The sequence below is a fragment of the Micromys minutus genome (assembly GCF_963924665.1).
Source record: "Micromys minutus genome assembly, chromosome: 27".
NCBI lineage: Eukaryota > Metazoa > Chordata > Mammalia > Rodentia > Muridae > Micromys > Micromys minutus.
In genome coordinates this window covers 30,213,527-30,240,294 of record NC_137962.1, presented here as the reverse complement: position 1 = coordinate 30,240,294, position 26,768 = coordinate 30,213,527, and the positions used below count along the sequence as shown (strand labels likewise).

Below are 26,768 nucleotides of genomic sequence, written 5' to 3'. Positions count from 1 at the left end.
GAGTCAGTCCTAAGGGTCATACCCCTCCTGCCCTGCAGCTCCCCTGCTTCCTTCATTGGGTCTGTGGTTCTGCCCTTGGCCTCTGCCAACATTCACCTTTTCCTCAGTGAGGGTCTCAGCTGCTTCCCCAGCACTGACTCAACACCTGAAATGTGGAGAGCAGGACTCTTCCTCCCCAGAGTCTGTCCTGATGGCGTCCTGATTGTACTTCCAGCAAAGATCTAAGGTTGCCCCATGTCCAATCGTGAGGACCAGAAGTCACCTCCCACCACAGAAGGGTTACCCTCTGGCATCTTCATTGGATCTGCCCCTTTTTGTACCTGCTGCTGCTCACCTTCCACCTTAAAAGAGCTGGGCAGGGCCAAATTTCCAGTGGCTAGCCCTCAACACCAACAGTGACCCTGGGACATTTCTCCAATATCTGCAGCACTCATTCCCCTTTGCCCCAACCCTGAGAGCAAGTGCACAGCCAATGAAGTCTAGTCCTGGTGAGGTTCACAGTAATAAGCCCAGCAACAAAAATCACAACAGTCTAAGAGAATGATCAGGGACCTCCAAAGTAACCCCAGGGAAGGAGTAGACGTAGACAGCCTAAGACCCTTGACCACTTAGCCACATTCCCCCTAGCCTAGCTACCTTGCTTGAGGACCTTTTTTCCTAAGAGCCCATGCTCCTTTCTGTCCAGGGTCTGTGACTTTTGTCCTTTGCCTTCACAACAATTTCCTAAGTTTTTTTCACTCCCTCTACAACACCCTGCAGCCTCCTTAATTTGAACTGATACTCCAGAGCTAATAGGTAGGAAAGATGGGGCTTTCTCTGACATGGATGCTTGGAGAAACTGGGTAGCCAGAATGCTAAGCAAGGATTTAAAAGGTCCTCCCTTTGCTGCAGGAAGTCTTCCTGTAGCAAAGTTGCTCATGGCCAGGGATCTTGAAGGAAGATGGGCTCAGGCTCCAGAAGAGGCATATAATAGATAGCAACCTGCCACCCACTCAGAAGACCCTAGGGTTGAGACAGAGGAGCCCCTCTAGACAGACCCACAATTCAAACAGCTGATGCAGTCTCACAAGTGTGTCGTTAGTTCTCTCTTTATATAGACTCTGGTTCTAGAAACAACTTAGCACAGCCAGCCGGCCAGGGCCAGCACACTGATGGGCTGGGTAGGGTGGACTATTTACAAGCCCAGGGCAGGGCTGTACCATGGCCGCGTCCCTAAAGGCTCAGCCATGACACCACAATAAGTTAGAGCTGGCCAGGTGGGGCGGGGCGGGGGCTGTACACACAAGTGCTGGGGGGCTCAGGGCCTCAAATACTGTCGAGGGCCGGGGCTGTAAACATGGCCGGGGCGGCCCTGCCCACCCCTAGTGGTCTGTAACGACTGGAAGCAGAGCAGCCCGGGCAGGGCCGGGAGGGGTCAGGCATCCGACAGGCAGCTCTGGATCCGATCCACCCACTGCTGGGCTGAGGGCACATCCTGGGCACAGAAGTTGTAAACGCGACGTGTTGTCTTCACCTGGGAAGAGTGGGTTACTGACTCTGTGCCCCTACAACTCCAAGCCCCTGGCCCCAGGTGTTCCCCATCCCTTGACAGAAGCTCACATCAAAGAAGGCCTTCTCATCCACAGTCTTAGGGGCACCTATGGTGGGTGTGCCAGGTGCCACAGCTTCCACCTCTGCCAGGTCAATGACACCCTTGCATTCTGTGTCCACTCGGTGGTCATAGTAGCGCAGCTGGGGTGAAGATGAGAAGATGTGCAGTCAAGACAGGCCTGTCTTCTGTTTCCCTTGTCCCTTGTACCGCCACTCACCTGGTGCTTGGTCTTGTCTAGGACAAACCACCGGGCCTTCCAGGGCTTCATGAAGGCTCCCTTCTTGTACAGGGTACCCTCATAGGACCTGCATTTGTACCAGAATCAGGGCCAGGTTAGCTATTAGGTGGAAGACCACTTCTAGAAATTTTATGAAGGGTCAGTCCCTCTATAGTCATCATGTGATAGACACTGGGTTCCAAACCCCAAACCTTAAGGTTGTCTGGGAGGTAGTCCCATGTGCCACAGACACCCTAAAGAGGAAGAGGAACTTAAATCTGTGGAGGCAACCTGAATAAAATGGCGTCTCAAGGCTCAAGGAGGATGGATCCTATCTGGCCCCAGTTTCATCTAGTGGCTGTCTTCCAGATACCTCTTGACTCCATTTCAGACCAGCTCCAGTCACCGGGCCTACAACCCAAACCTCTTTTGATGCTGACTCTGGTTAGGCAATTGTTATAGCTCCTACGAATCCTTTACCTACAGAAAACACTAACCTCAGAGAACCTAACCTCATCCGAAAGCCATGCGTGAGTCCCAGTTCCCGTCCAGAAGTAGCAGAACCTCTCATACCTGTTCTCACTCTCAGATGTCTGGAATTGGCTGTACAGGGTGCTGGTGCTCCGTCGGGCAGCCTGACGAGAGCTGGATGTGGTTGAACCACTGCTCTGGTCACTGTCCAGGCTGAGGCTAAGAGTAGAGCCCACAGGCCCCTCCTGTAGATAGACACCTAGCGAGCGGCGGTGGTGGGGCACAGTTGATACCAGCAGTGAGCTAGGGGTACCCTGCAAAAAGCAGAATGGAATTTATATCAAGGCTGATCAGTCTCTATCTCCTGGCAACACACATACTAGGTATTCCCCAACCCAGTCTACCATCCCACCCACTCACACGTCCATCTTGCCGGCCTTCAAGGCGCTGAGCAGCCTTCACCCGGTCCCAGGTATCTTTCCAGCGTTCAGGAGATCGACCTAGCTCTGTCTCCAATCGTTGCAGCTCCTGGGGAGAATTGATGAGCAAAAGAACATCCAGAGGCTGGAAAGAACTTACAGCACTTGTTCTTAAAGAGGAGTTGGGTATGATGCCCAGCATCCATATGGTGGTCACATTTCTCTGTAGTTCCTGGGGACCCGGTGCCCCTTTGTGACCTTTATAGGTTCCAGGATTGTACAGTACATATAATAAAAGCAGGCAAAGCATTCATACCCATAAAGAATTTTTAATTTAAAAATATTTAAAGGGCTAGAGAGATGGCTCAGTGGTTAAGAGCATTGACTGCTCTTCCAGAGGTCCTGAGTTCAAATCCCAGCAACCACATGGTGGCTCACAACCATCTGTAATAAGATCTGATCCCCTCTTCTGGTGTGTCAGAAGACAGCTACAATGTACTTAAATAAATGAATAAATGAATAAATAAATAAATAAATACATAAACAATTTTAAAAAAATATTTAAAAACAAACAACAAAAATCCAGACTGAGTGGGCATACTTGTTTAGCCAGTAAAGGGCCTGTCACCAAGCCTGCCAACTGAAGTACAATCTTTAGGACCTATATGACGGAAGGAGAGAACTGGCTCCTAAAAGTTAACCTTCCACACACACACACATGCACAGACACACTAAATAAGTAAATGTAATTTTTAAAACTTTTAAAGTATATCCAAGGATGGCACATTTTTTTTAATCCCAGCACTCAGGAGGCAGATGCAGGCCAGTCTTTATGAGTTACAGGCCATCAAGGCTTATATTATATCAAAAGGTAAAAATGAAAGATGACATTATATAGTTCCTAAGGATATGAATGTGCACTGATGTTGGTGAACATACTGCAAGCCAGAAAACAATGTCAGGCTACCTTAGAAGTGAACATAGGTTTAATTAGTATCTTATCAGTGGGGCTTGAATTTAACAACTCACCCATCTGAATTCTACACCCAAAGAAAAGACCCTTCAAAAGCATGGGCTAAGTGTGAGGTAGCTCAGGTTAGAGAAAGCACTTACCTCCTGTGCACAAAGCTGGGTTTTATACTCAGCACCATTAACAAGTAAAAAGAAAGATGGAGAGAGGTAGGTAGGCAAAACTAGGCATTGTGTTTCCCATGTAGTTCTACCTACCTGGAAGGCTAAAATAGAAGGATCACTTGAGACTAGGAGTTCAAGGCCAGCCTAGGGAAACACAGCACCATCCTCCTATCTCTTAAAAGTAAGTGAGAGTTGGTTGGGCATGGTAGTTTACAAATGTAATCCTAAAACTTGGAAGGCTGAAGCAAAAATATCAGGAAGGAGCTCAAGGCCTTCCTTAGCTACATAAGATGTGTCTCAAAGAATAAAAATAAAAATAACTGGGCACAATAGCATGTCTTTAACTAGAAGGCTGAACCTAAAGATTACTGAGTTTGAAGCCAGCCCGAGAAAAAAATGTTAGTTCCAGGTTAACTTGGGCTAGAGTGAGACCCTGCCACACACACACACACACACAACCCTTAAAGATACGACAGGCAGGTGGGCAGGCAGAGGTCATGGCTCAGTGGCAGAACACTTCACGTACATACAAAGTCCTGGGACTGATTCACTCATCGACAGACAGCCTCACCACAAAGGGGTGTGTGCGCATTATCTGACATAATAAAACAAAAGCTTGTGGGAAGGTATGACTAGCAGATCTGTATTACAAGAAATATTAAAAGTCTTTCAGACTAAAAGTAACTGGTATTGAACTAGATATACAAGGAAAAAAGAAATTAGAGGCTAGACCTAGAGTATGCCTGTACACATAACTACTGGGGAGGCTGAGGCAGGAGAATCATAAATTGTAGCCAGCTAGGACAATGTAGATCTTGTTTTAAAGTAATAATAAAACCAAGTTTCATCTGATTTCCATACTATCATTCCCTGTACAAAACTGCCTACCCACAGGCACACACACAGAGTAATAAACCCTTTGGGCCAGGACCCATACTGTATCACCCAAACATTTCATGTTTACTACCTCCCTTTGAAGGCACAAATCAACATCCTACTTAGCACATGGAGAAGCCAGGTGATGCTCACACAATCTTGAAGGGAACACAAGTTAGCACAGAGGAGTGCAAACCTATTCTTTCTTAGGACCTGAGGCCTATACCCTTCTGACTGTTCAACCCCTTTGATAAGCCACTAAGTGAGGCCATGCCACAGACAGGATCCGTCACCTATACATTGCCTCAGCTACATACACCAACTACCACAGCTCATTTGACCATTTTCTCTTTCAAGGACTCTCTGCCCTTGTTTGGGACTGATTCCTGAACAGATATGTCCAGAAAAGATGGCAAGTTGGACGCAAGAGTTTCTCTACACTCCAGGGCGGAACCCAAAAGAAAGGCATGCCAGACACAACTGAACAGAGGCAGTCTAGCTCCTGGGGAAACTCTGCTTGCACTGACACCCAGGTACTGAAATGTGAATGTGGTTTGTACCTCAAGGTACACGTGTGAAAGTAAGATTAGTCCCTGAGTAGCAGAACTAGGTAGGAAGTGAAGGATCATTAAGAGGTGGGGTCTGGTAGAAGGGAAAGAGTTTTGGAAAGAGTGAGGACATTTCTTGGGAGACTGCCATGGTATGACCCAGACCAGACTTCCTAGAACTGAGCACATTCCCTTGAGCCTCCAGAACTGCAAGCTAAATTTCTCTACCTTGTAAACGAACCTGTCTTTAGTATTTTCTCAGAGTGACAAAAGTTGATTAATATACCAGGTAAAGAGATACACATAGGCCAAGGGCAAAAACCAAGTCCTGAGTCTTGAGAGTTTTTGACAAATGCTTTCTCATCACTATCTGTAAATATCTATTAGCTTAAGACAGAGACCTAAGAGCACAGCTATCCTAAGTATGTAAGCAGTTCACATGGTGGGCGAAGTCAGAACCACCCCAGCTCTCAGCGGTAACTACTGACACATGTAAGCACAGGCACTCCCCTGCTGTCTGGGATAGCACACACCTCTAGCAGACGTGAGATGGCATCAGGCTGGACTCGAGGGCGGCTGTCATAGCACGGCCATACCACACGGCGCCTGCTCTGGGGAGCACCTCCATCGGGACGTTCCTCTTCTGGAGGCTCAGGGGGTCCCTGGGCCAGCTCCCAGTCATAAGGGGGCCCCTCGGCCAGTGTCTCCTCAGTGTAGAAATCCCACACCTTCAGATTGGACACATTGCTGTACGGTCGCAGCACCTGGGAGCAAGTAAGCCTTATGTTCAGAAGCTGGGCCATGCAGGAGCTGCTGCCCCAGTCAGGCCCCACTCACCTCTGTGTCCTCGGGAGCGTATGTGTAGTTGTAGAACATGGGGGTCCTCTTGCTTAGCCGGTCCACATATTCCCACACAGACTTGCATGCCAGCTGACCCCTGCGTTCACCCTTCTCCTCGTACAGCAGCCCTACACAAGAGTAGCATTGAGCTTAGACTCCTCTGGCCCAGACAGTTACCCCAGATTTCCTTTTTCCCTACATACCCAGCTCAATACGCTCATAATCAGAGTCCAGCAAGAAGGTCCGGAAACGGCGGGATGCATGGTGGTAACCAAGGAACTTGAGGTAGAACTGACTGAACTCAAACTCCATGGGGAACTGCAAATGGACCTGTATGAAATACAGGGTCAGAGGTCAGGTTAGGGAGCACAGATCAAGGCTACCTGCATGGAAATCTACCCACCTGGTGTACACAGTCCAGGAACTGCAGGAAGACGGGTGTAAAGCCACTGCTCTGCCCAGCTAGGGTGTGGGCCCCACGGTGGCTGAAACGATGGCCAAAGGACAGCCACTCCTTTTCCACTAGCAGGCGGAAGCCTTCCAGAGTGCGGTAGAAGGGGTCTGAGAGCAGCTGCACCAAGGATACCACCTGCCAGCACCAACAGATGTCAGACGGACATCTAAGGACCCTCCCCCAGCCCCTTCCCTGCACCTGCCACACACCTGAGTGGTGATGTCCCAGCCATCCTCCAGGCTCACCAGGACAGAGGAACCTGAGTCTAGCAGCTCCACTACCAGCACCGATATCTGCAGCAGCTTGTGAATCTGCATAAACACTACAGCCAATCAGGACCCAGAGGCTCACATATCCACAGAAACCTTGGAAGAGCCAGTAGTATCTACAGCACTGGACAGACCCATTCTGCTCTGCTCTGGTCATGATTGCACTGTTCCTCCCAGAACACCCATGATAAGAAAGGCAGATTTCTTTGCTGTGTGTGGCAGTAGATGTTTGTAATCTTACCACCTAGAATTGCCACAAGTTCTGGGTCAGTCAGTGCTAGACTATGAGACTGTGTTTCAAAAAGAAAGTTAAGTTTTGCCCTTCAGATGGCAGCAGCCCCAACCCTCAGCACTCTAGTTTTCACTGGGCACACAACAACCCATTTCCATTCTTCAAAAAGGGCAAAGCAGGAAAGGGGGCCCTGTCCCACAAGCCAGAGTGATTCACACTGGACACCAAACTCCCTGTGCACAGACTGGCCCAGACCACCAGCTGCCTCCACAACACCGTTACACTACATAGCAAGTGCCTACCGACTCCCCTCCTCATGCCCAAAATGTTCAACAAGCAAGCCTAGACCTAGAGAGACCTAGCACCCGGGTGGGCAGAGGCAGTGCAGAGACCTGGATCAGCCATTCTGAGTCCTCCAGTGAGCGCAGAAAGGAGGCTGGGCTGGGCTCGGTGGCAGGGCAACCAGGCACACAAGCCTTCAACAATTTCTTGAAGCTGGCTTTCACCTGCCTTGCTTCAAATACTTCAATAGGTACCAGCTCCCACTGTTGCAAAGGATCTGGGCGCACACCCTGGAAGAAGACCAATGACAAACTGTGAGCCATGTCTAGCCCTGTGCTCTCTACCTGGCCCTGTACCTCTAACCCAGTTACCTTGAGCTGAGCTTTGTCACCAATGATATAGAGGGCTGCACGCTGTGGCCGCAGAAAACCAGAATCAGGCGGAGCTCCATTGGTATGGGGAGTACTGAGGAGATCTCTGCCAGCTAGCCGAGAGCCCACATCAGCACCAAGCCCACTGCTTCGACCACTGGCTCGGACACTGCTCCATTTACCTGCAAAAAAGACACCCAGTAAGCACTAGATTGAGATCAGGACACCACTTACCTGGGGCTGGCTGGGCCTGGCCTCCAGGGAGGGGACTGAGTTTCCAGGCAGAACAGAGTGGTCAGCAGGCCACAAGAGGGAGGAGGACTGGAACGCACAAATGCTGAGGCACATGGGGGGTGGCCTGTGTTAGTGTCTGGAATGGGATCAGATGCTGGGCAGGTAAGTAACTCAGGCTAGGAGGAGTCAGTTGTGCTAGTCTGTCACGAAGGGGCCGTTAGTGCTGGGTGTGGAAGGAGATATTAGTGCCCAAAACAGCTTGACTCATACTAGGGGGCCATCAGTTCCAGTTAAGGGGAAAGCCCCAGTACGGTACCTCGGGACGCAGTCCATCTGGAGGCCGAGGCCGCCAAAGGGTTGGACAGCGTGGTGACCCTGGCTCGGGGACTGGGCACTGAGGGCACAGCAGAGAGAAGGCTCAGGTTTGGTTCCAGGCCTGGGTTGTCAGAGGCTCCCACCAAGCCCCACTCCCAGGAGTCAGAAGCAGGATGGGCTCTTATTTGGTCTGGGCATGGGTCCTCCCACAATGAGCAACTAAGTAAAAAGGTTCTATGATACTAACAAGGGTCAGGCTTTGGAATACTGACTCTTCTTCGAACAGCTCAGTGAAACCTTGTCTTTAAGTCTCTCCCAGACCCTCTTCCTTTATATTAAGCCAGGGTCTGACAGACAATTCCATGAAGTATTCAACACACAATCACATAGTAGCCTTGCCCAGAAGAAAATACAAGAACCTGAGAACCTCAGTCTGGAGGAGACCTAGAGGCAACTGGAAAAGGGAGAAAGAAGAGGCAGAGGGGTGGGGAGACCGTTTAATGCAGGACATGAGCAGATCTGAGTCCCAGGACTGCACCAGGCAGAATTAGGATCTGGGGCAATGTAGCAATATCTGGGAGATGCCTGAGCCACACCTCAGGTTTACCTGACTATTCAGAGGCCACATACAGGACACAGGAAAAGACATGGGGCAAAACATCACCCCACCCAATGCCTAGATCACTACAGCCAAACTCAAAGCCAGTCTTCCACACCCTGACTTCTTTGACAACCCCACATTATAGATGGCAGTTAGCCAACTTGGAGTGCAGATAGTATCAACCTACTTAGGCTGCTAGCTGAAAATCCAAGTAGATCTGTAGGAAGCCAGACTCTTGATCTGGACAGTCAGTTAGGGTAGCCATACACCCTGAACATCAGAGGTAGCAAAATTTGCATTGGAGGCTATAGAGATGTCCAGAAGACGCTAGGGAAGGCGAAAGCACACACATTCTGAGGGGAGGATGCTGCCTGAAAGTGCCATTCAGAATTTCTAGCAGAAAGAGCAGACTATAAAATATATTTAATCACACAAAAAGCAGGTATTCTCAAGGAACAACGACAATGGGTCAGTCTGGCATATCCATCAGACTGGTTTCACTGGGTGATTGTGAGAACTGACCCGCCTAGTGGCTAACAAGTGTTAACAAGAGATAAGGATCACTGGTAAGCACTGGTGAGTACAGATAAGAACCACAGTTCAACAGGGAGTGAAGAAGCCTGGGGTAGAGTAGGTACAGAAGAAAGGAAGGACAGACAGCTCCAAGCAAGAACAGACCTGGCTTGGTGTGGTGGCACATGCCTTTAATCCCAGCACCCAGAAGGCAGAGGCAGATGAATTTCTGTGAGTTTGAAGTCAGCCTGGTCTATAAAGCAATGTCCAAACCAGCCAGAACTACAGAGAGAAACCCTATCTTGAAAAAAAAAAAAAAAAAAAAAAAAAAACAACAAAACAATAAAAACGAACCATCAACCATAGGAACAAGATAGAAAAGACAGACAGACTTAAAAACCCTGGCCTACAAAGGTGGCTCTGTTCATGGGAACCACCACCAGCCTAAAAGACACTGATGCCACTATGCTTTCAGGATTTGAGAGAAGAGAAAATGTAGCCCTACAACTTTAAGAGGGGGATGGAGGGCCTGGAGGTTAAGCCTGGCATACTGCTAACACCTTTTGAACACACATGATGGACTGGAGCAACTTACTCCCAAGTGACAGTGTCACACCAGCTTGGTAAAATGAGCTCTGTAGTCTATGGCAAATGCCACACCTAATGCTGAGACATTTCCAAGTACAAGGATCTAATTTGTCACACATTGGGCTTGATATGCAAGCTAGTGGCTACAGTTGTAAGCCAAAGAATTAACTGCTAAGGATCTACCAGCATCTACCAATCAGGCCATGACAATGAGGCAGACAAGAGCAGTGCCCATAACCCACACTTCATTTGCTACCCGGGTTATTTGCCCTCACAGACAGTGCCCAGAGCATACACAGGGTACCTACCCCTCTTTTAGTACTGCCATCTAGACCAACTGTGAAAACAGTTCAGCCCACAGCTAGAGCTGGGCGCAAGTGCCAGGCAGCAAAAGAAGGGGCTAAACTAACAGTCAGAGGCACACACACCTGATCTCTGGGCCTCCTTCAGACACCAGACCCAATGCATAAGGATAGAAGACACTACACACAATTGTGATGATAGCAATTCTCAGGCAGAGAACTGTGTCCACGCCTCACAGGCAGAAGTCAGCATGGGAAGAAGGTTGGCCTGGCGCCTCTTTTAGTGTGTTCAGATGCTGTGGCAGTATGTATAGATGACAAGGACAACAAGAACAGTGCAGACAAAACCCAAAGAGCCAGGACAGAGGAACATGAAGGCCCTCTAGTGGGTAGAGTTGGAAGTAGACAGGATAGAGGAAGTCGAGAAAATAAGTTTAAGGATGCTCCAAGGGCTTTAGGCATCAGCAAACACAGCAAGGGATGGATGGAGCATCTGTTGGACCCAGAGGCCTCTGGTAGATGTGCTGGGTTAAGGAAGGGGAGGAAATGGTCAGGGTTATGGTCAGAGGAGACAGGGCCTCAGGACACTCACCTGGTCCGAGCAGTATTCCTGCTCTGTCCCAGAACTCCGAGAGGAGTCCCTCTCTTTGTTCCATACCAAACACCACAGTCAAGCGACTTCTGCCCCCTGCTGGCCAACCCAGCATAAACTCAAAGCCCCACAAAGTCCTCTTTGCTCTATGGCTACCATTTATCCAAAAAGCACCCTCTCACCGTGACCACCCATGTGGGCTGAGGAGAAGCTACTAAGTGTGTTTCGTCCTGATGAGTCAGCATAACGTGGCATGGAGCTGACCACAGCCTGCAGGTACTTCTCTTGCTCCAGGCTGCTGGAGTCAGCCTGTGCCTGGCCTGAGAAAGGAAAATTTGGAGCTGAAGGAGGGAGATATTGGACAGGCAGGGTAGGCAGACACAGGAAGAACAAAGGAGGAGTACCTGGAGAAGGTGTATTCTGGGCCTTGAAGAGACCAACAACACCTTTGCCATGCAGGCCCCCAGAGCGCAGCAACACAGCCTTGGAGCGCCCACTGCGCCAGCAGACCACAGGAAAGCGGTTCTGGCGGTAGCAGCGGGATACACGCTGTAGGGCGTTGTCCTGGATGCTCTGAGGAACAATCAGCAATCCTGGATAGCTGTAGGAGTTGGAGGTATTATGAGGACAGCTCCTGCCTACCCACAGAGCCTTACACAGAGGAGGCAAGAAGAGCTAACAGGGTGAGCACAATGGAGCAAGTTCATGGCTCCCAGACTCTAAAGGCCAAAGGCACTTTCTGCTTATCTGGGAGCCTGCACCAACCCTGCAGCCCAGCTCTCTCCACCTCCTGTCCACGCTCCTTGTTTCTCCAGGATCCATGGCAAGCAGGGAAAGTGTCCAAGCACTGCCTACCACCCTAGTAAGTCCTGGGAAAGTCTTCCTGGCGCGTTCTAGCCAGCCCTCACCTGCGACATATGGCATACATGCGATTAACAGGAGAGATGCGAAAGGGCTCAGACTTGGCCCGGCTCAGGCTGCTGCTCAGGGTACCTAATCCAAGACGCTGGTAGTCACGGCAACATGCCCGTTCCACCAGACTGCTCATGGTCATGCGGTCAGAGGGCTTCAGGGCTGAGGACGGCGTCAGTGTACTGGGCTCCAGCTCCTCTGACACTGTGCAAATGGTACAGTTGGGGGTTATTACCGAAAGACCACCCAGACCCCAGCCACCATGGGGTCATTTCTGATAGAAAGCACAGAGATCGCCATGACCCTGCTCCAACCTGAGATCTCGTCCTCCTGGTCCTCAGGGGGTGGCTGGCCCCGATGCTCCCAGCCAGGGGGGTTATATTTCTTACGAGAAACATACTGCCGCCCAATGGTCTTTTTAGCATTCTTCACCAGGTTCCGGGACAGGGTTCTGGGGTGTAAAAGTCAAACAGAGATGAGAGAACAGGAAGTCCAGGAACATGCAAGGGGCACAGCAAGTACCTGGCTGCTCCAGCTCTGGGATCCAGTTCCATACCTGAATGAAGGACCCTTGTCCTTTGTAACCCGAGGTGGCCTGCCAGGTGTGTGAACTGAGCCAAGTGTGAATGCAAAGGTGGCCCTGATATCTGGTGGGTACCGAAGCTTGTGTAGCTGCTTTCTGAAGAGTTCAGCACTGTCAGATCCCACCTCCTCATCAAAGGCCATTTTCAGCAGCTGGGTCAGAAAAAAAAAAAAAACAAATCCTCAGGGCTCTAAGTGGCCCTAGGCTCTTCCTCAATCAGATAGATTCAGTCCACAGGCTTCTGTCTCATGGCATGCACACCACAGAGGCAGGCAAACTTGGAGGAAAGGCATCATGTCCATGTAACTCTAGGTCCAATGTGTATAAACTGTCCATTTCAGTGCTAACTGATGAGATCTCAGCAAAGACAGTACACTCATAACCTGGTCTCAAAGGTCAATGCCCTAAGGATAATGACAAAGACACAGGCCACTATTCCAAAAGCTCAAATGAGAGCAAGCTAAGGGTTGGGTAACCTTTTCTTTATACGTGTAGAGCTGAGTCTCTACTCTGTATTTCCAACTGTTAATTCTGTTCTGGCAAAGAGCAAACTGCAGGGAGGGTTCTGGCACTGTCATTTCTATGGCCCCTCAACTGCCTTATATTTGTAAACACTGGTTCTCCCACACTTGCTCAGGTACTTGAAGGTCAGACAGTCCTCTGCCTAATGGCAATCTAAAATTGTATCAGATACTGTCTTGCTACGGATTGGTTGTGATAAAGAGCTGACAGCCTATATCTGGGCAGGAGGTGAAGGGGACCTTCTAGAAAAAGAACGAAGCAGGAGAAGAAAGCAGATGTTGGGGACACGGAAGGAACAGACATGGACTGCAGCAGAGCAGAAAAGGGTTTAGAGCTACCCATGTGGCAGGTGGTAGGCTAGTTAGTTGGGTTAAGTTTATAGTAGCCGGGAGACTGGCCCAAGCAAAAGGCCTAAGCTTTAAACTATATTATAAGTCTCTATGTCTCATTTATACCGCTGGTGGGTCCAAGAAGGTCCCATTATAAAGAACCAATGTGACACCCCCAAGTCAACAGCCCCCTGGCAGGAAACCACTTCCAGGGCTCAACCTAGCTGTAGTGGACAAGAGTTTACGCACCTGGAATGTGCAGGAACGAAGCTGCAGCCCATCCTGCAGAAGCTGGTCCACAGGGGTCTGCACACTAATGCGCTTCTCCTTGGTCAATGCAGCCACGGGGAAGGAGCGGACAACCACTTGCTCCCCCACTTAAACAGGCCAAGCAGAGTCATGCAGGAAAGGGAGAAGAAATGGATAATATCTCAGGGTACTGAATACAGAGGTCTTGGGTGGATAGGAAAGGCCCAAACACGGGTCTATCTCCCATCAGGCTTTGATCCTTTGAGAAAAGGCAAGGGAAAGGGAAGACTTATCACCACCAAAGAGCTGGGAGAGGTACAAAAAAGGCCCACCGGCTTACCCAGGGGGTCAGTAGGCATCCCCGTGAAGATGACGCGGTATGTGGTAAGGAAGACAGCACCCTCAGCTGGAAGTAGAGCAGGGCCCCCTCCACTGCCTCCTACACCCTCCTCACGCCCATCTGGCAGCAGGTACACTCGAAGGCCATCGAGGACACACTCCTCACCAGGCAATAGGCGTGGCCTCAGCAGCTTGGGCTACCCAGGAAACAGCAGAAACTTAGAACATAGCCCAGACTTTGAATGCACAGCTGGTCAGCCACTGCTCACCTTCTGTATTGGGGGCAGCCTCTTGCTCTCACGGTGTACAGCCTCCAGGGTCTCAATGTGCATCTGGACAATGTCTAGAGGAGAGCAGGTCTTATACCCTGGGCCCTACAGCCACTCATCTAAGGAATGCTCCCATATCAGTACCACCATACCTGGCACCATGACATGCAGTCCTTTGAGGTGGTCGCTGGTGACCCCACTCTCTGTGCAGACCTTGTCCACAAAGCGGTTAATGAAGCGGACCACAGCCCCAGCTACATCACACGTCTCTGCGTCCTCAAAGCCACTCTCTGTATCATAGCTCTCAGCCACACTGCCTGCCATGCTGGGCCAAGAGGGGTGTGTGTGTGAGCACCCCTACAACCCCACCATAAGCCTTATCCCTGGCCCAGGCCTCACCATTGACCCCACCCCACCTGTTAGTGACCAGGCTGTTGCTGGCACTCTCCAGGTCTCCCAACCCTGCCCGTTCCCGCAGCAGCCGGCTCTTGCTGCTGTCCAGAGGCAGCAGAAGGTAGCTCATGCGGTTGGCATAGTGGATGGCTTGGCTGAACACAGTGCTTTCCTCCTTCTGTACCAATTCCTGCTGCTTCTCACGGCTCAGGGTTGGCCATAAGCGCCTCTGCTCTGAAGCCACATCCAAGGCAGATCGTTCGTCATCCTGAGACTGTGCCTCCCCAGTCTCCTGTCATAGCACAAGAGTAAGGCAAGGCCAAGGTACCTGCCCTAGACAGCCCAGGCCCAAAAGTCCTTCATACCTGAATGGGACTCACACCATCAGAGGGCTCCAGGTAGAGGGCCCGGATATGGGTCTGCACATCCCCATAGAACATGGCCTCCCAGAACTGTGGTGTGCTCCACACTACATGCTCCTGAACACAGCTATATGCAAACTGTGTCACCCCTGGGCTCAGCTTCTAGAGAAATGAAGTTGGAAAGATCATGAGCTCACAGACAGTAGACCCTGCTCATAGAGAGAAAACCTGACCCCATCTCACTCCCAACACTTACCCTGCAGAAGGCTGTGACCAGAGGCAGCAGGGCAGCTGCAATGCCATGCTCATCCAGGGAAGTACAATCCTGTGAGCAGAGCCATGAGTGATGGTGAACACCTACTAGAGCATCCACATCCAATCCCACCTCTCTGGCCATCACAGACCAGCATCTCTCACCACTGCCACCTGGAACTGTTGCCTCAGGTTTCAAAGTCATTTCCAACAAGAACTCTCTTCAACTCCCCATCCTCCATAGACTATGGACCTCCCCCTCTCTATCACACAGGAGAGAGCCCCGCACCCCCTCCTCCCTCGTGTAGTATCACTGGTAAGATGAGGACCAGCGTCACCTGCAGGCAGCAATTCATCATGCGGACGACAAAGTCAAACTGCTGATGATCCAGAACTGCACGGTTCTGCTGTACATGCAGGTGAAGCTCATGGGCGAGGCAGCGACGGGCAGCTCGCCCCTTCAGGGCCCTGAGTACAGCTGGAAGCAACTGAAAGTAGAGACAAGAGGAAATGTAGAAGAGAAGGCAGTACAGGGAGATGCTCACAGAGTCAATGTGGAGGCAGCCAAGCTCAGGTTCAAAGCAGAGAAAACACCAAAAGCCAGTGTAACTCAGGTATGCCCAGGCTTTGGGTTTCATTGGCCAATACAGACTAAATCTTCCAACAGATCCAGCAATTCCACAAATGACAGTTCATGAGGACAGAGACACAAGGTATGTGCATAGTGCAGACTCCCAAGCAAGTGTGGACATGCGCTCTGGAGAGAGGCTCCACAGGAACACCACACAAATGTTACTAAGACCTCAAACATGTTCATGAACACATGAATGAAGGGCAGAATAGCATGCAAGATTATTATTAAAGCAACATAAAGACAAACATGATGGCTTATGTCTGTAATCCCAGCACTCAAGAGGCTGAGGCAGGTAAGAGCAAAGCCAGCATTGCTTATATAGTGAGTTGTAGGCCAGCCTGGGCTATAAAGATCTGTCTTGAAAATCTCTTCCCCCAGACAAAAACCAAAACCAAACAAACAACACTCCAAAATGTTCTGATGTGCACATATCTACACTGTGTATAGTGTGTACACTACACTGCTATTCACTCAGATGAAAGAGCACCCTCCTCACCACACTAGAAGGAAGAACTAAGTCTCCTGAGAACTGGTGCCCAAAGCCCAGATTACAAGTTCTACCTGACAAGCCTCACCTTCTTTGCCTCAAGCATTTTCCCTTCAAACACATAGGAGATGCAATTCCGTACTACCTCCAGGCGACGGGCACTGTTGATATGAGGCCCACTGCACCGCTCTAGTATGGCCGCTAAAGAGAAAGGACACGTTCACTCTAATTCTTGGTCCTGTGCCCATCCTAAACCAGCCTGCCTTCCCCTTCACGTTACATACTCATGGGGGGCCCTGAAGGCACAGTGGTCCTCCTTTCAGCTTTGACAGCCGGAGGTGCGCCCTGCATCTTGGCAGCAGCCTGGTCCACAATCCACTGAATTGTGCCCTCATCCAGCCGGGGGAATGGCCGGTGGGTCCGCCGCAGGTGACTGGCCTCTCCTGGCCTCTGCACTTTATGCATTGCCACAGCTGGGTACGGGTTTTCCTGAGGAAACACGGACAGGGTTGGCTAGTGGAACAGGACCAAAGTGGTAGCATGCCCTCCATGTCACCCACCATACATTCTTATAAAGTTGCTCTGCTAGTTCTTGGACATGGCGCAGGACACGGTGGGGATGGCTCTCATCTGCTCGCATCCGGGCTACCTCATGAGCCACCAGCTAAGGGGAGAGGAAGCAAGGTGATGAGGTCAGCTGAGTGGGTTGGGGGAGGGACAGGTAGACCGGCAAAGGCAGGGCTGTACCTCATCAAACAGGTCTGTGGAACGGTAGGGGACCCCACGCTCTGACACAAAGCCTGCGAAGGCCATGCCCTCCAACACTTTCATCAGGAAATCGTCCTCCACCAGTCCACGCTGGCCTAAGAATGCTGCCTAGGAGAACACCAGCAAGTTAGCTCCTCATGAATTCATGGAGCCAGTGCCAGCCCCAACCCCACAGCCTACCTTATGGAAGCGAATAACAGGTTCAGGATGGATGCGCACAATGTGCAGGCACCAGCGGTAACCCTGCAGGAGCTGAGCAAAGAGCCGCAAAAAGACAGCACGAAGCTCCTTGTCCTGGGAGAGCAGGTCAATGCAGGTGAGCTCATGTCCCAGGACATATTCAAGAACCCAGGGTACTTCTCTCCATTCCCATTAACAGCTAGACACAGGTTTCCCAGGCACCTCTGCCACCCCCTTTGCCTCTCCCAAAAGTGCTTCTCAGCCAAGTACTGAACAAATGGCTCCTATTCAGAGCTCCTTGATTGGTTCACTGTACTGACTCAGGCAAAAATCACCACACCTATTTGTATAGCTCCTTTGGTCCCAGGCTTCTTCCTGCCTAGGCTAGAGAGGCCTGAGGTCAGCTTGGAGGTAGGCTGAGTGACACCATCAACTTGGCCATTAGAGGCAATGCAGTCTCTATATTAGAACAGCAGTGACCCCCACCTGCATTTTCAGGGAGGAAGCAGATGTTGTAGGGGGTGGAAAGGCAAGGTCAGCCAACTCCAGCTCTGGATCCAGGACCTGTGGAAGCAGAGGGGAGCAGGGACAACTGCATGGTGACCTTAGGGTTCCCTGGTTGTAAGGTGATAGCTCCCACAAGCCTCAGGTTCCAGTCCCACCCTGACCCCAACCCTCACCATGCTCAGAACATTGTGGGTCTGGCTTTGTAGTGGCTCTGGCAGGGGTGGAATGTGCACACACTCAGGGACAGTCACTGTCCCTCCATCAAGATCAGCAACAATCACGTCCAGCTGTGCACCAAAGGGAACAAACAGTGAGAGACCAGCAAGCCCAGGCAGTGATGCAGACACAAGGCGCAGCCCTTACCAGCTCCTGAGTCTCTGCCTGGAAGGCTGCATTGACCCCAATGATGAAAGGCGTAGGTGTGCTAAGGACTTCCAGAAGCTGTGCCGGCAGGATGGGCACATACGTGAAGCTGTAACAGGCCCAGAAGACACTGTCAGCCCCAGACACAGGATATAGGGACAGCCAGAGGGACCTGAAGGAAAAAGGAGGGGACAGGCAGGAAAGCACCTGTATCTGAGAGGGAACAGCAGTGCCAAGAGACCTCTGCAAGCATCGGCTAGACGTTGGTAGCTCCTGGATAAGAAGAGGACTTTGTGCTCAGTAAGAGCAGCACAGAACAAAGACAGCACATTGGTGATGCCTGAAGGAAGAAGAAAGCCTGGTGAGGGCCATGTCCCTACTCCAGAACACAGGGAGCACCGCACCTCTGACCACCAGTCCCAGGACAGGAAACTAGGGATGGGGTATGACAGGTAGTCTCACCCAGCTGGCGGAAGAGCAGGGCTACACTACAGCGGCTGACAGGCAGTGAGTCTACCAGTGGAGTCTGAATGACCTGCCGGTCACCAGCTCCCAAAGAGATGGTTCTCTGTAGAAAGAAAATGACCAGAGCTTAGCAGTATAGTTAGACGGATCAGATCTGAGCACTTGACCCCAGGTAAGCTGACAAATTCTGAGATGGGACTGGCTTAGGTGACTGAAGGGAAAGATCACACCTGCCTCTGTTGGCTGAGCAGTGCTGCAGAGAAAACTCAAGTAAAGGGGGTGCCTGTGATCTGGGTGGGGGCAGGGCCTGAGTGGGTAGAAAAAAAACAAAGAATCCATACCGCTCCTTCCTCAACAGAGTCCAGCTGCACAGGACAGACAGACAGAGAGACACCATTAGACACAGGGCACAGAGTAGGAAGCAGACAGATACATGGACAACAGCATCCAGTGACAGGAACACAACCAATGATCAAGACAATAGAAAGACAGAAAATACAGGCCCAAAGGTACAGGTACGAAGCCAAATAAGTAGAAGGGACTAAGAACAGATGGCAAAGGATGGCACCAAAAGCAGAAGGGAGTATCTAAGGCCTTGGGCTGAGTGCTCAGTTAGCCAGACTATCAGTACCCCACAGGTACCCCACCACCACCTCCTACGACTGTACCAGGAAGGCTCGTGGCCATCCAGCTGTCTCCAAGACCCACCTGAGACCCGCCAGCCAGAGGGACAGTGCATGTGAGCAGGTTCCCAATCACATTCTCAAGGCTCACGTTCAGGCCTTCCACATGGACAGCATAGATGAGACCGAGGCTATTCTGCAATGACCAGATAGGAATAGTGGTACAACTGACAGGAACATCCCGTGCCCTGCCTTGCTGCTATGGTGGCCCTCCTCACCCTGAACACTTCAGTATGGTCCAGTCGAGACACCAGAACCAGAGTCTTTGGAGCAAAAAGCTGGCCAGGCTGGGCTGGCGCTGTGGATGACAGCTGTGCTTGACCTCCTCCATCTGCCTCGTCCTCCTTTTCTGTGGCATCTTCAGTGCACATCACTTCCTGCAGACAGAAACCCATTCTCCTGGCTCTAATAAGAGTCATCCCATGAAACCAAGTGGAAGACAGAGGTGACTCAGACCCAGCCTTCCCCAAAAGGAACATACCCCCAGAGGTAGAGCAAGCTGGCCATGGCCCAAGGCTCAGCTTCACATGTTGCACACCAGAGCTTACGCTGACCTGTGTGGACTCCGCTGGCTCCCAGAAGGTCAAACAGGCGCAGTAGTGCCTCTCAGAATTGATGTCAGTAAGGACAGCCACAAAGAAAGTTGGTGGATTTCTCTCGGGACATAACTGCCACCCACTGGGCTGGCAAAACTGCAGAGAGGGATCAGCCGTTAGTGCCTGCACCCACACCTATAACAAAAATTCCCCCCTTACCCCTACCACCTATCCCCAAGCATCTGTACTGTCAGGGCCTGGAGCTGCACGGTGTATAAAGCCCCTGTTAGTTACCTAGGAAACACCTTAACCTCCTAGCCTCAGCCCTCTTGGTGAAAGAAGTAACACAGCTCTGGCCTCACCATCTAGGGTGAAGCCCAAGAGGGACACAGTGACAAGAGCAAGACACCCTGCCTGTTAGGCCAGCTACCCCAACAGTGGACCTGACTTCCCCTTAATGCTACACCTCCACACTCACCAGCTCAATGCCCTGGGGGAAAGGGTTGTCCTCCCAGTCCTTCTCCGGGAAGCGCTGCAGGATCTGGCCTTGGCCTTCCCCGCTCCCTGAGAATAAGAGCAGGTAGTCAGAGTGCGGGGAGAAACACACACACACACACACATACTGTCAGGATTGGCCCAGGATGGAAACAGCTCCTTCTCATCTGGCACCAGACCAACCCAGGCTCCCAGATCTACCATTTCTCTAAATATACTTGTGGGTATAAAAGCCATTGAATAGGTGCAGACCCCAAGGCCTGGGGTCTTCTCTATCAGAAGGAAGATAGAGAAGCCTCCAGATCCTTCCTCTCACCTACCAGCCCTACGTAACCTTTCACTGTACAGGAACCTTTCAGGGAGGAGGAGGAGTTTTAGCTAACTCAACATCTTCCCTGACTGCCAACCTGCAGCTTTAGCCTCAACCCCTGGCAGACAATGAGCACCATGTAGATAGTGGGCATTCTGGACATACAGGACATATTTGGGAGTCTTGGTGATCCCTGTCACCTGTCTACCCTGGACCCATATGGGGAATTTAAGCCTTAGTTCCTCTTATGATGGGGTGGAAACACCAACCATGGATCCAAATTGCTATATATCCACAGTACCTCAGAGACAGTTCCTCCCAGAATACAAGTCTCCAAAAACAAAGAGTTTATTAGCAAGTATATTCTGCCCCTTTGAGCCCTGAAGCTCCCAGGCTCCCTCAGTATGTACCAGCAAAGGAAGGTCCTTGCCTGGGGCTCACCTTACACCACCAAATCAGGAGGCAGAGGAGGGCAGCAATGAGGATGTGTGAATTCCTTTGTCTCATATACACATGGAAGATGGAGCATGGTACAGCAGCGTTCTCAACCTTCCAAATGCTCCTTTTAATACAGTTCTTCATGTTGTGGTAACCCCCAACCATAAAATTATTTCATTGCTACTTCATAACTGTAATTTTGCTATTGCTATGAATTGCAATGTAAATGTCTAATATCCAGGATATCTAACATATGACCCCAAAGGGGTCCTAACCTACAGGTTGAGAATCACTGTGGTATGGAAAGAAAGACAGGCCTCCTCACTTTTGCCTCTCACACATACAGCTTTAAGATCCTCAGGGCACAGTGCTATCCCATCCTTTCCATGGACCAGCCTCAATGCAGGTGCTCCCACCAGTGGAAGAAGCAGAAGCAGACAGTGAGGAGAGGGTGCTCTACATAAAAAGCCTTTTTCATGGACCCCTTGCTCAGTTCCAGAAAACGTCTGTGTGCAGTGGGCCTGTTTGCTAGGCTATGGCCTCACACCCACCCAGCCTGGTCCACTTGAACACAGTTGTGCTGAACCACTATGCCCAACAACAACAATCTACAACTCCCAGGTTCCCTAAAAGCAAAGAAACTCAACTGCAACCATGGGAGACCATGCATCCCTCCAGAACCATGGAGAAAGCACCAAGACTGCGAACACTAGGAAGGTTGCTGCTAAGCAGGAGGTGGTGGGGTGCAGGGGCCTATTATGACTCACAAAACCTCAGCTTCCTGCTCCCCTCCTCCCACCACCAACACCCTGCAGGCGACAGGCAACAGACAAGGAAGGGACAGGTGTCTGCTGGTGTCATGCCTACCTACACACACCCACACACCTGTCCCACCAAGATAAAACTCCAGGAGTTTCCTCAGGTCCCACCCTCAACAGGCCTGGGAAGTACATGCACTGTGAAAACACACAGACAGACAGACACACACACACACACACACACACACACACACACACACACACACACACCCTCCCCCTCAGTTGTGGCTCCTCCCCCCACCCACTCAGCAAGAGCCTCCTTGTGCTCGGCCCTAAACCACCATCTGGGCCTAGCCCTGGCTGGCACCCAGGGCTCACCCAGTTCTTGCCACGAGGCAGCATGCAGAGGAAGGGGGGGGGGGTATACAGACAGAGACTGCAGCCTCTGCTCTGCAGCCTTTCCACAAAGCCAGGAGGGCTAGTAACCTTCTGAGGGTTGTTTTTAGCAACCTCTCTACCCAGGGGAGTTGGCACAGAGAGGATGATCACCTTCCACTGCCAGTATCCCTCACCATGTGCAAAGTTAATTCCCACTTCCCACTAGCTTTAAAACCTTCTGAGGCTATTACACTCTAAAGAGCTCCTTTCCTGAGACTCCCAACTAACTTCCTCATAAAGGTAGACACGCAGACAGCCCAGTAGGCATCTATCTCTCCTGAGGCCCTTCTCTGTACTTACTGTAACAGCCTAGGATTTGACTTTCAGGTTTCAGTCTGGTGCCTCCTCTAAGAAGCATGCTATCTACTACTCTCTATTTAAATCTGGGGTCTGTAGCAGGACCCTGAGGTCTTCCCCCCAACAAGTATAAGCCCCTCTCCAGACAACTGGTACCTCTATAGTAGCCTGAACAGACACAAGTTCCTGTGCATGGCACAGACTACAGCCTAATTAGAGCTTGTTGAATGCATGTAGTCAGCTATATGACCATCTTCCCCACACCCTGCCCAACTCACTTCACAAACAAACAGGTTCTTCAGTCAGAGTGTAGAACAACTTCCGGAGGCCTAAGGCACAGTGGGCCTTCCCCAAAAGACCATGAGGAAGCCTTGTTAATCCTCTCTGGCTTCTCTGAGACCCCAGACTGCTGGCTTGCATTTGTGTGAGAACTTCTGACATGTTCCTCTGCGCCTATCACCCACTGAAGCCTTTTGGCAACAAGAGTAACCAGCAATGACTGACTTAACCCAACAAAGTACTGCTCACTCTGGGTAGATAAGAGCAGGTGCATCCTCCTTCCCTCTCCCAACCCTAATAGAATTCATCCCAATAACATAGTCATGTATTACAGGGCAGTCTATGGAGGTAGACACCGAGGTACACTAAAGCAGAGATGACAAGTCCCTAACCCACTCTTGAACCCTCAGGCTGGGTAGGCCCACCCTAGGAACATACACTGGGGTCCTATACTCAAAGCACCTCAGCAAGAAATTCCTCCAGCAGCCAGGCCCGTGCAGACTGGGGGCCTGAATGGCAGATTGGGTGGCAGAATACAAATCATGTATTCTGTCATCTGCTGGCAGCACCTCATCACTAGTGCCAGGCTCTGATGCCTGGAGGGCCAGCCATGGACAGTGTGCATTGTGAGAAGGCCCAGAAAAAATAGCAGTTCACCTGACTGACCTACCACATACCTCACCTTACATGCTGGACAGCACCAGGTAGCTGCTGCCTTGTAGGAGCCTAGCTATAGGAAAAGGGAGAGCAAACAAAAGAATACTGCCTTTCTGCTTATCAGACCTGAACACACGAAGACACAATGGATGCCCCAGGCAAGCTGCAGCTGACATGTGCAGCGGGAGCCTACAGCTCTTTCAGATGTTGTCTCTGACCTATCACACATCTATAAATGGACCAAAGAAACTTTAATCCAAGACCTTAGACCCTTAAGCTTTCAGGGTGTGGGGGGAGCTGGGAGGGAACTGCAGCCATCTCAAACAGCCCCAACCTGATCTAGAGAGAGGGCAGGGCCATGGGTGGGGACAGTAGATGGGCCCAAGAATGTGGCCACCTCATTACCATCAAGGCTGAAGCAGTCCAGGTCATGGGTACAAATAGTTTTCTTGGTTGATGGAGATGTAGCTCTTCCTCCCTAGCAGTAGTAGAAGGGAACCTGTGAGGTTCAAGGCAGGTAAAGTGTCTGATAAGTGTTCCCAGATAACTGAGGATTGGTCAAGCTACAAGCAATTAAGTAGCCACATCTGGGAACTGGACAGGGGTCTCAAACTATGCTGTCTGGTCCCTCATGCTAAAAAAGGTGTCCAGTTCAGTGACAAGGCACACAACCTGACTCATCAGGTGAAGGGCACATGCTGTGTCATCTAACACTCTCTAAACTTTAGAGTCTAAAGTGAAAGGTTACACACAGCCCAGGCACTTACTGTCTGCAGCCTTGCCCACAGGTCACCAGCTGTAACCATTAGCAACCAGGATGCCACCTTTGGTAGGACTCTGGGTCCAACTGAGACAGCTTAAGGGCACTCAGCACCAAGGTTCTCTTCCTAGGAGCTCCAGAGAAAAGTTCTGATTCAGAATAAAGCTATCCCTTAATCTAAAAGATCCTTCGTCCTACGGCAGTCAGCATGCAGCGGGCCCTTCATCTGCTTCAGAAACACCTAGCAATATCCATACATAGGCTACTCAGACCTTAGAGGTAAATTATCTCCCTTTTACACACAAGTGTTTCTGACAGCCTCGAAGCAGCTCTGTGTGACTCATTCCATATGAAGACGAGGAAACTGAGGAAGGTGAGCACAGTGACTAGCACAAGCCAAGGGTGAAGAGGGACAAAGGAAGGACAACTAATTTTCCATGCACTCCCCAGTTTGGGGTCTTTTGCTCTTGGTACTCACATCCCTTGCTTTACAGATCTTGCCTTCAGCCCACACCCAGAAACCCAATTCCGGCCTGGATCCTCAAAGGAATGCCTTGAGGCAAAGTGGTTAGCCAGCAACCAGTCAACTCTGACCCTAGAAGGCAATGCTTAGAGAGCTCACTGGCCTTCAGTTTCCACAGTGATGGGTAATTTAAGAATTATTCCATCACTCCATTCAGGAAAAGTAGCCACCTCTGGCCTCAACCTTCTATTCTGTCCTGTACAGAGGTCAGAGGTCCATGCCTCTTGAATGACTCTATCAGTAAGCCCACAAGTGCAACACACAGCAGCTTCTCAAGGAGCACCGACACCTTATGTCACCCTCAACTTTTACCCTACTCCCAGCAGAACTCCCGAACCTGGCCTCTACCTAGGCTCTCTGTTTCACAGGACCTTCTTCATTCCACTTGCCATCATCCAAGTCCATTTTGTTCCTCCAGCCCTGGCCCAGCACCCAGCCCTATACCCTCAGAGAAAAGCAAGCCCTCAGCCAGTTTTGTTTGCTCACTCTCCAGCAGCACTCCTGCTCCAGGAAGAGCGGCGGTGGCCTTCACATATGCTTGGAGCACAGGTTCTCCCTCTGTGAGCCAGTACAACATTGGTGACAAGCCTCCTGCTCAGAGGACAGGGGGATGAAGTCAATGTGGTCTCTGCCTTTAAGAACTCCCTCTCTGGAGAGAAAGACAGATGCTCATGACTGAGTGCCAAAAGATAGACTTGAATACACGAGAGCAGAGTGAAGCGTGTGCTTGGTGAGAGGGTACTGAAGAGGATTTGGAGACAGAGGTGATGATGATGATGATGGTGCATATAGGATCCAGGATGTGAATATTAAATGAAGAAACAGTCCTAGTGGAGACTTAGCAAGAAGAAAAGCAAAAAAGGAAGTTTGGGTCCTGAATGATGACAGTGACAGCTGTCTGAGAAGCAGCAGAATAACTGTGTGGAAGAGATAACTGGAACATGGTAGGAGGCATTACATTTAGGAACTAGGGGCTACCTCATCTGGCCACAGTTGTCCTTAAGATAATACCCCTCTGGAGGTGGTCTCTCATAACCAGAGTACAAATCTCAGCCTCCATTCCAGACCCACACTCAACTTCTCTGTACCAGATTCTATACTGAAGGTAGGGCAACAGCAAAGAAATCTCAGTGGGCTACTGGGAGAAATGAGATCATACACACAAAGGGTTGTGCAGGGCCTGGCACACTGAGAACTCTAGCCAACACCCCAACACTGTTGTCTCCATGGCTGTTGCTGATGTCACTGTCAGGCTCCGTTTTCTCCTACCCCCTGGACTGAAGGGCTCTCAGACACAGGTGCTAACTCCAGATCAGGACCTCCTAGACATGAGTACCAATCACCAAACTGATCCCCCACTGAGGGCCTGGCTTATGGGCTTGGACAGCAGGGCGAGCACCAGGAATGCTCTTCTCCAAAGTCTGACACTTTCTTCTGAAGTCCGGCTCAATACCACCAAAAACCCCTCCCGCTCCACTGCACCCCATCAAGTGCGCTTGAGGCTTTAGACCTAGCATTGGGTCCGAAGCGCTGGAAAACCAACGTTCCGCCCCCCTCTCTGAAATTCCCAGACACAGCCACCGGCAGTCGGCCAAGGCGGGGTGAGCCCATCCCACCCAACTTGGAATCGGGGAGACTGAACTGCAGCAGGGTCCTCCAACCTCCCACGCCCGGGCTACACGCCCCTGCCACCTCGGAACACTGACGCAGGTGCCCAGGTTTAGGAGGACGGTTCTTACACAGGCCAAGTACTCGCGGGTTGCCCCGACGCCAACATGGCCAATAACTACGGAGGCCTCTTTTCGCAGGCCTATAGAGCTCGGCCCCAAGTCCTGACCATTCCTCCGGCCGGGTCTTCTTAGCTTCGAGTCCTCAGTCCCAGTCCCTCAGCCCCCAGCTCGTCCCTCGGCGCTCAGACTCGGCACTCACCGCGCGGGTGCGGCCCGAACGCCACCAGCACGAAGTAGTCCGCGAGCCGCGCCATGGCAAGAGGCGCAGGCGGGCTCCACGGCTCGAGGATTCGATGGCAGCGCGCTCATGGCCCGGCGCTGGCCCTAAGCTGCACACTTGGGACACCCCCAGCCCGCTCCTCTGCGGCGCCGCTGACCAGGGCTTCCGCCGCCATCTTCCC

General features: G+C 51.1%; 1 protein-coding gene across 3 annotated transcripts; it reads right to left on the bottom strand.

Moving 5' to 3' along the window:
- Window positions 1-1,072: 1,072 nt before the first annotated feature.
- Window positions 1,073-26,768, bottom strand: SBF1 (SET binding factor 1). Of its 3 annotated transcripts, XM_080939366.1 has the most exons (41): window positions 26,567-26,768; window positions 20,161-20,246; window positions 19,701-19,838; window positions 19,365-19,523; window positions 19,172-19,282; window positions 18,461-18,566; window positions 18,206-18,338; window positions 17,999-18,107; window positions 17,809-17,922; window positions 17,615-17,692; window positions 17,129-17,242; window positions 16,928-17,056; window positions 16,746-16,844; window positions 16,465-16,669; window positions 16,269-16,381; window positions 15,398-15,547; window positions 15,064-15,132; window positions 14,811-14,969; window positions 14,469-14,737; window positions 14,205-14,377; window positions 14,053-14,126; window positions 13,785-13,980; window positions 13,445-13,572; window positions 12,318-12,496; window positions 12,076-12,212; window positions 11,758-11,965; window positions 11,254-11,450; window positions 11,032-11,169; window positions 8,255-8,332; window positions 7,705-7,886; window positions 7,444-7,623; window positions 6,760-6,861; window positions 6,500-6,685; window positions 6,300-6,426; window positions 6,094-6,224; window positions 5,790-6,020; window positions 2,700-2,807; window positions 2,382-2,593; window positions 1,809-1,896; window positions 1,600-1,731; window positions 1,073-1,513 (listed from the first exon to the last, which is right to left on the bottom strand). In XM_080939366.1, the coding sequence occupies exons 1-41, from the start codon at window positions 26,619-26,621 to the stop codon at window positions 1,415-1,417; spliced, it is 5,682 nt and encodes a 1,893-aa protein (XP_080795492.1). In that variant the 5' UTR covers window positions 26,622-26,768; the 3' UTR covers window positions 1,073-1,414. The 3 variants fall into 3 exon arrangements, with proteins under 3 accessions (XP_080795492.1, XP_080795491.1, XP_080795493.1); XM_080939365.1 differs by having other exon boundaries at window positions 11,032-11,450; XM_080939367.1 differs by lacking the exon at window positions 8,255-8,332.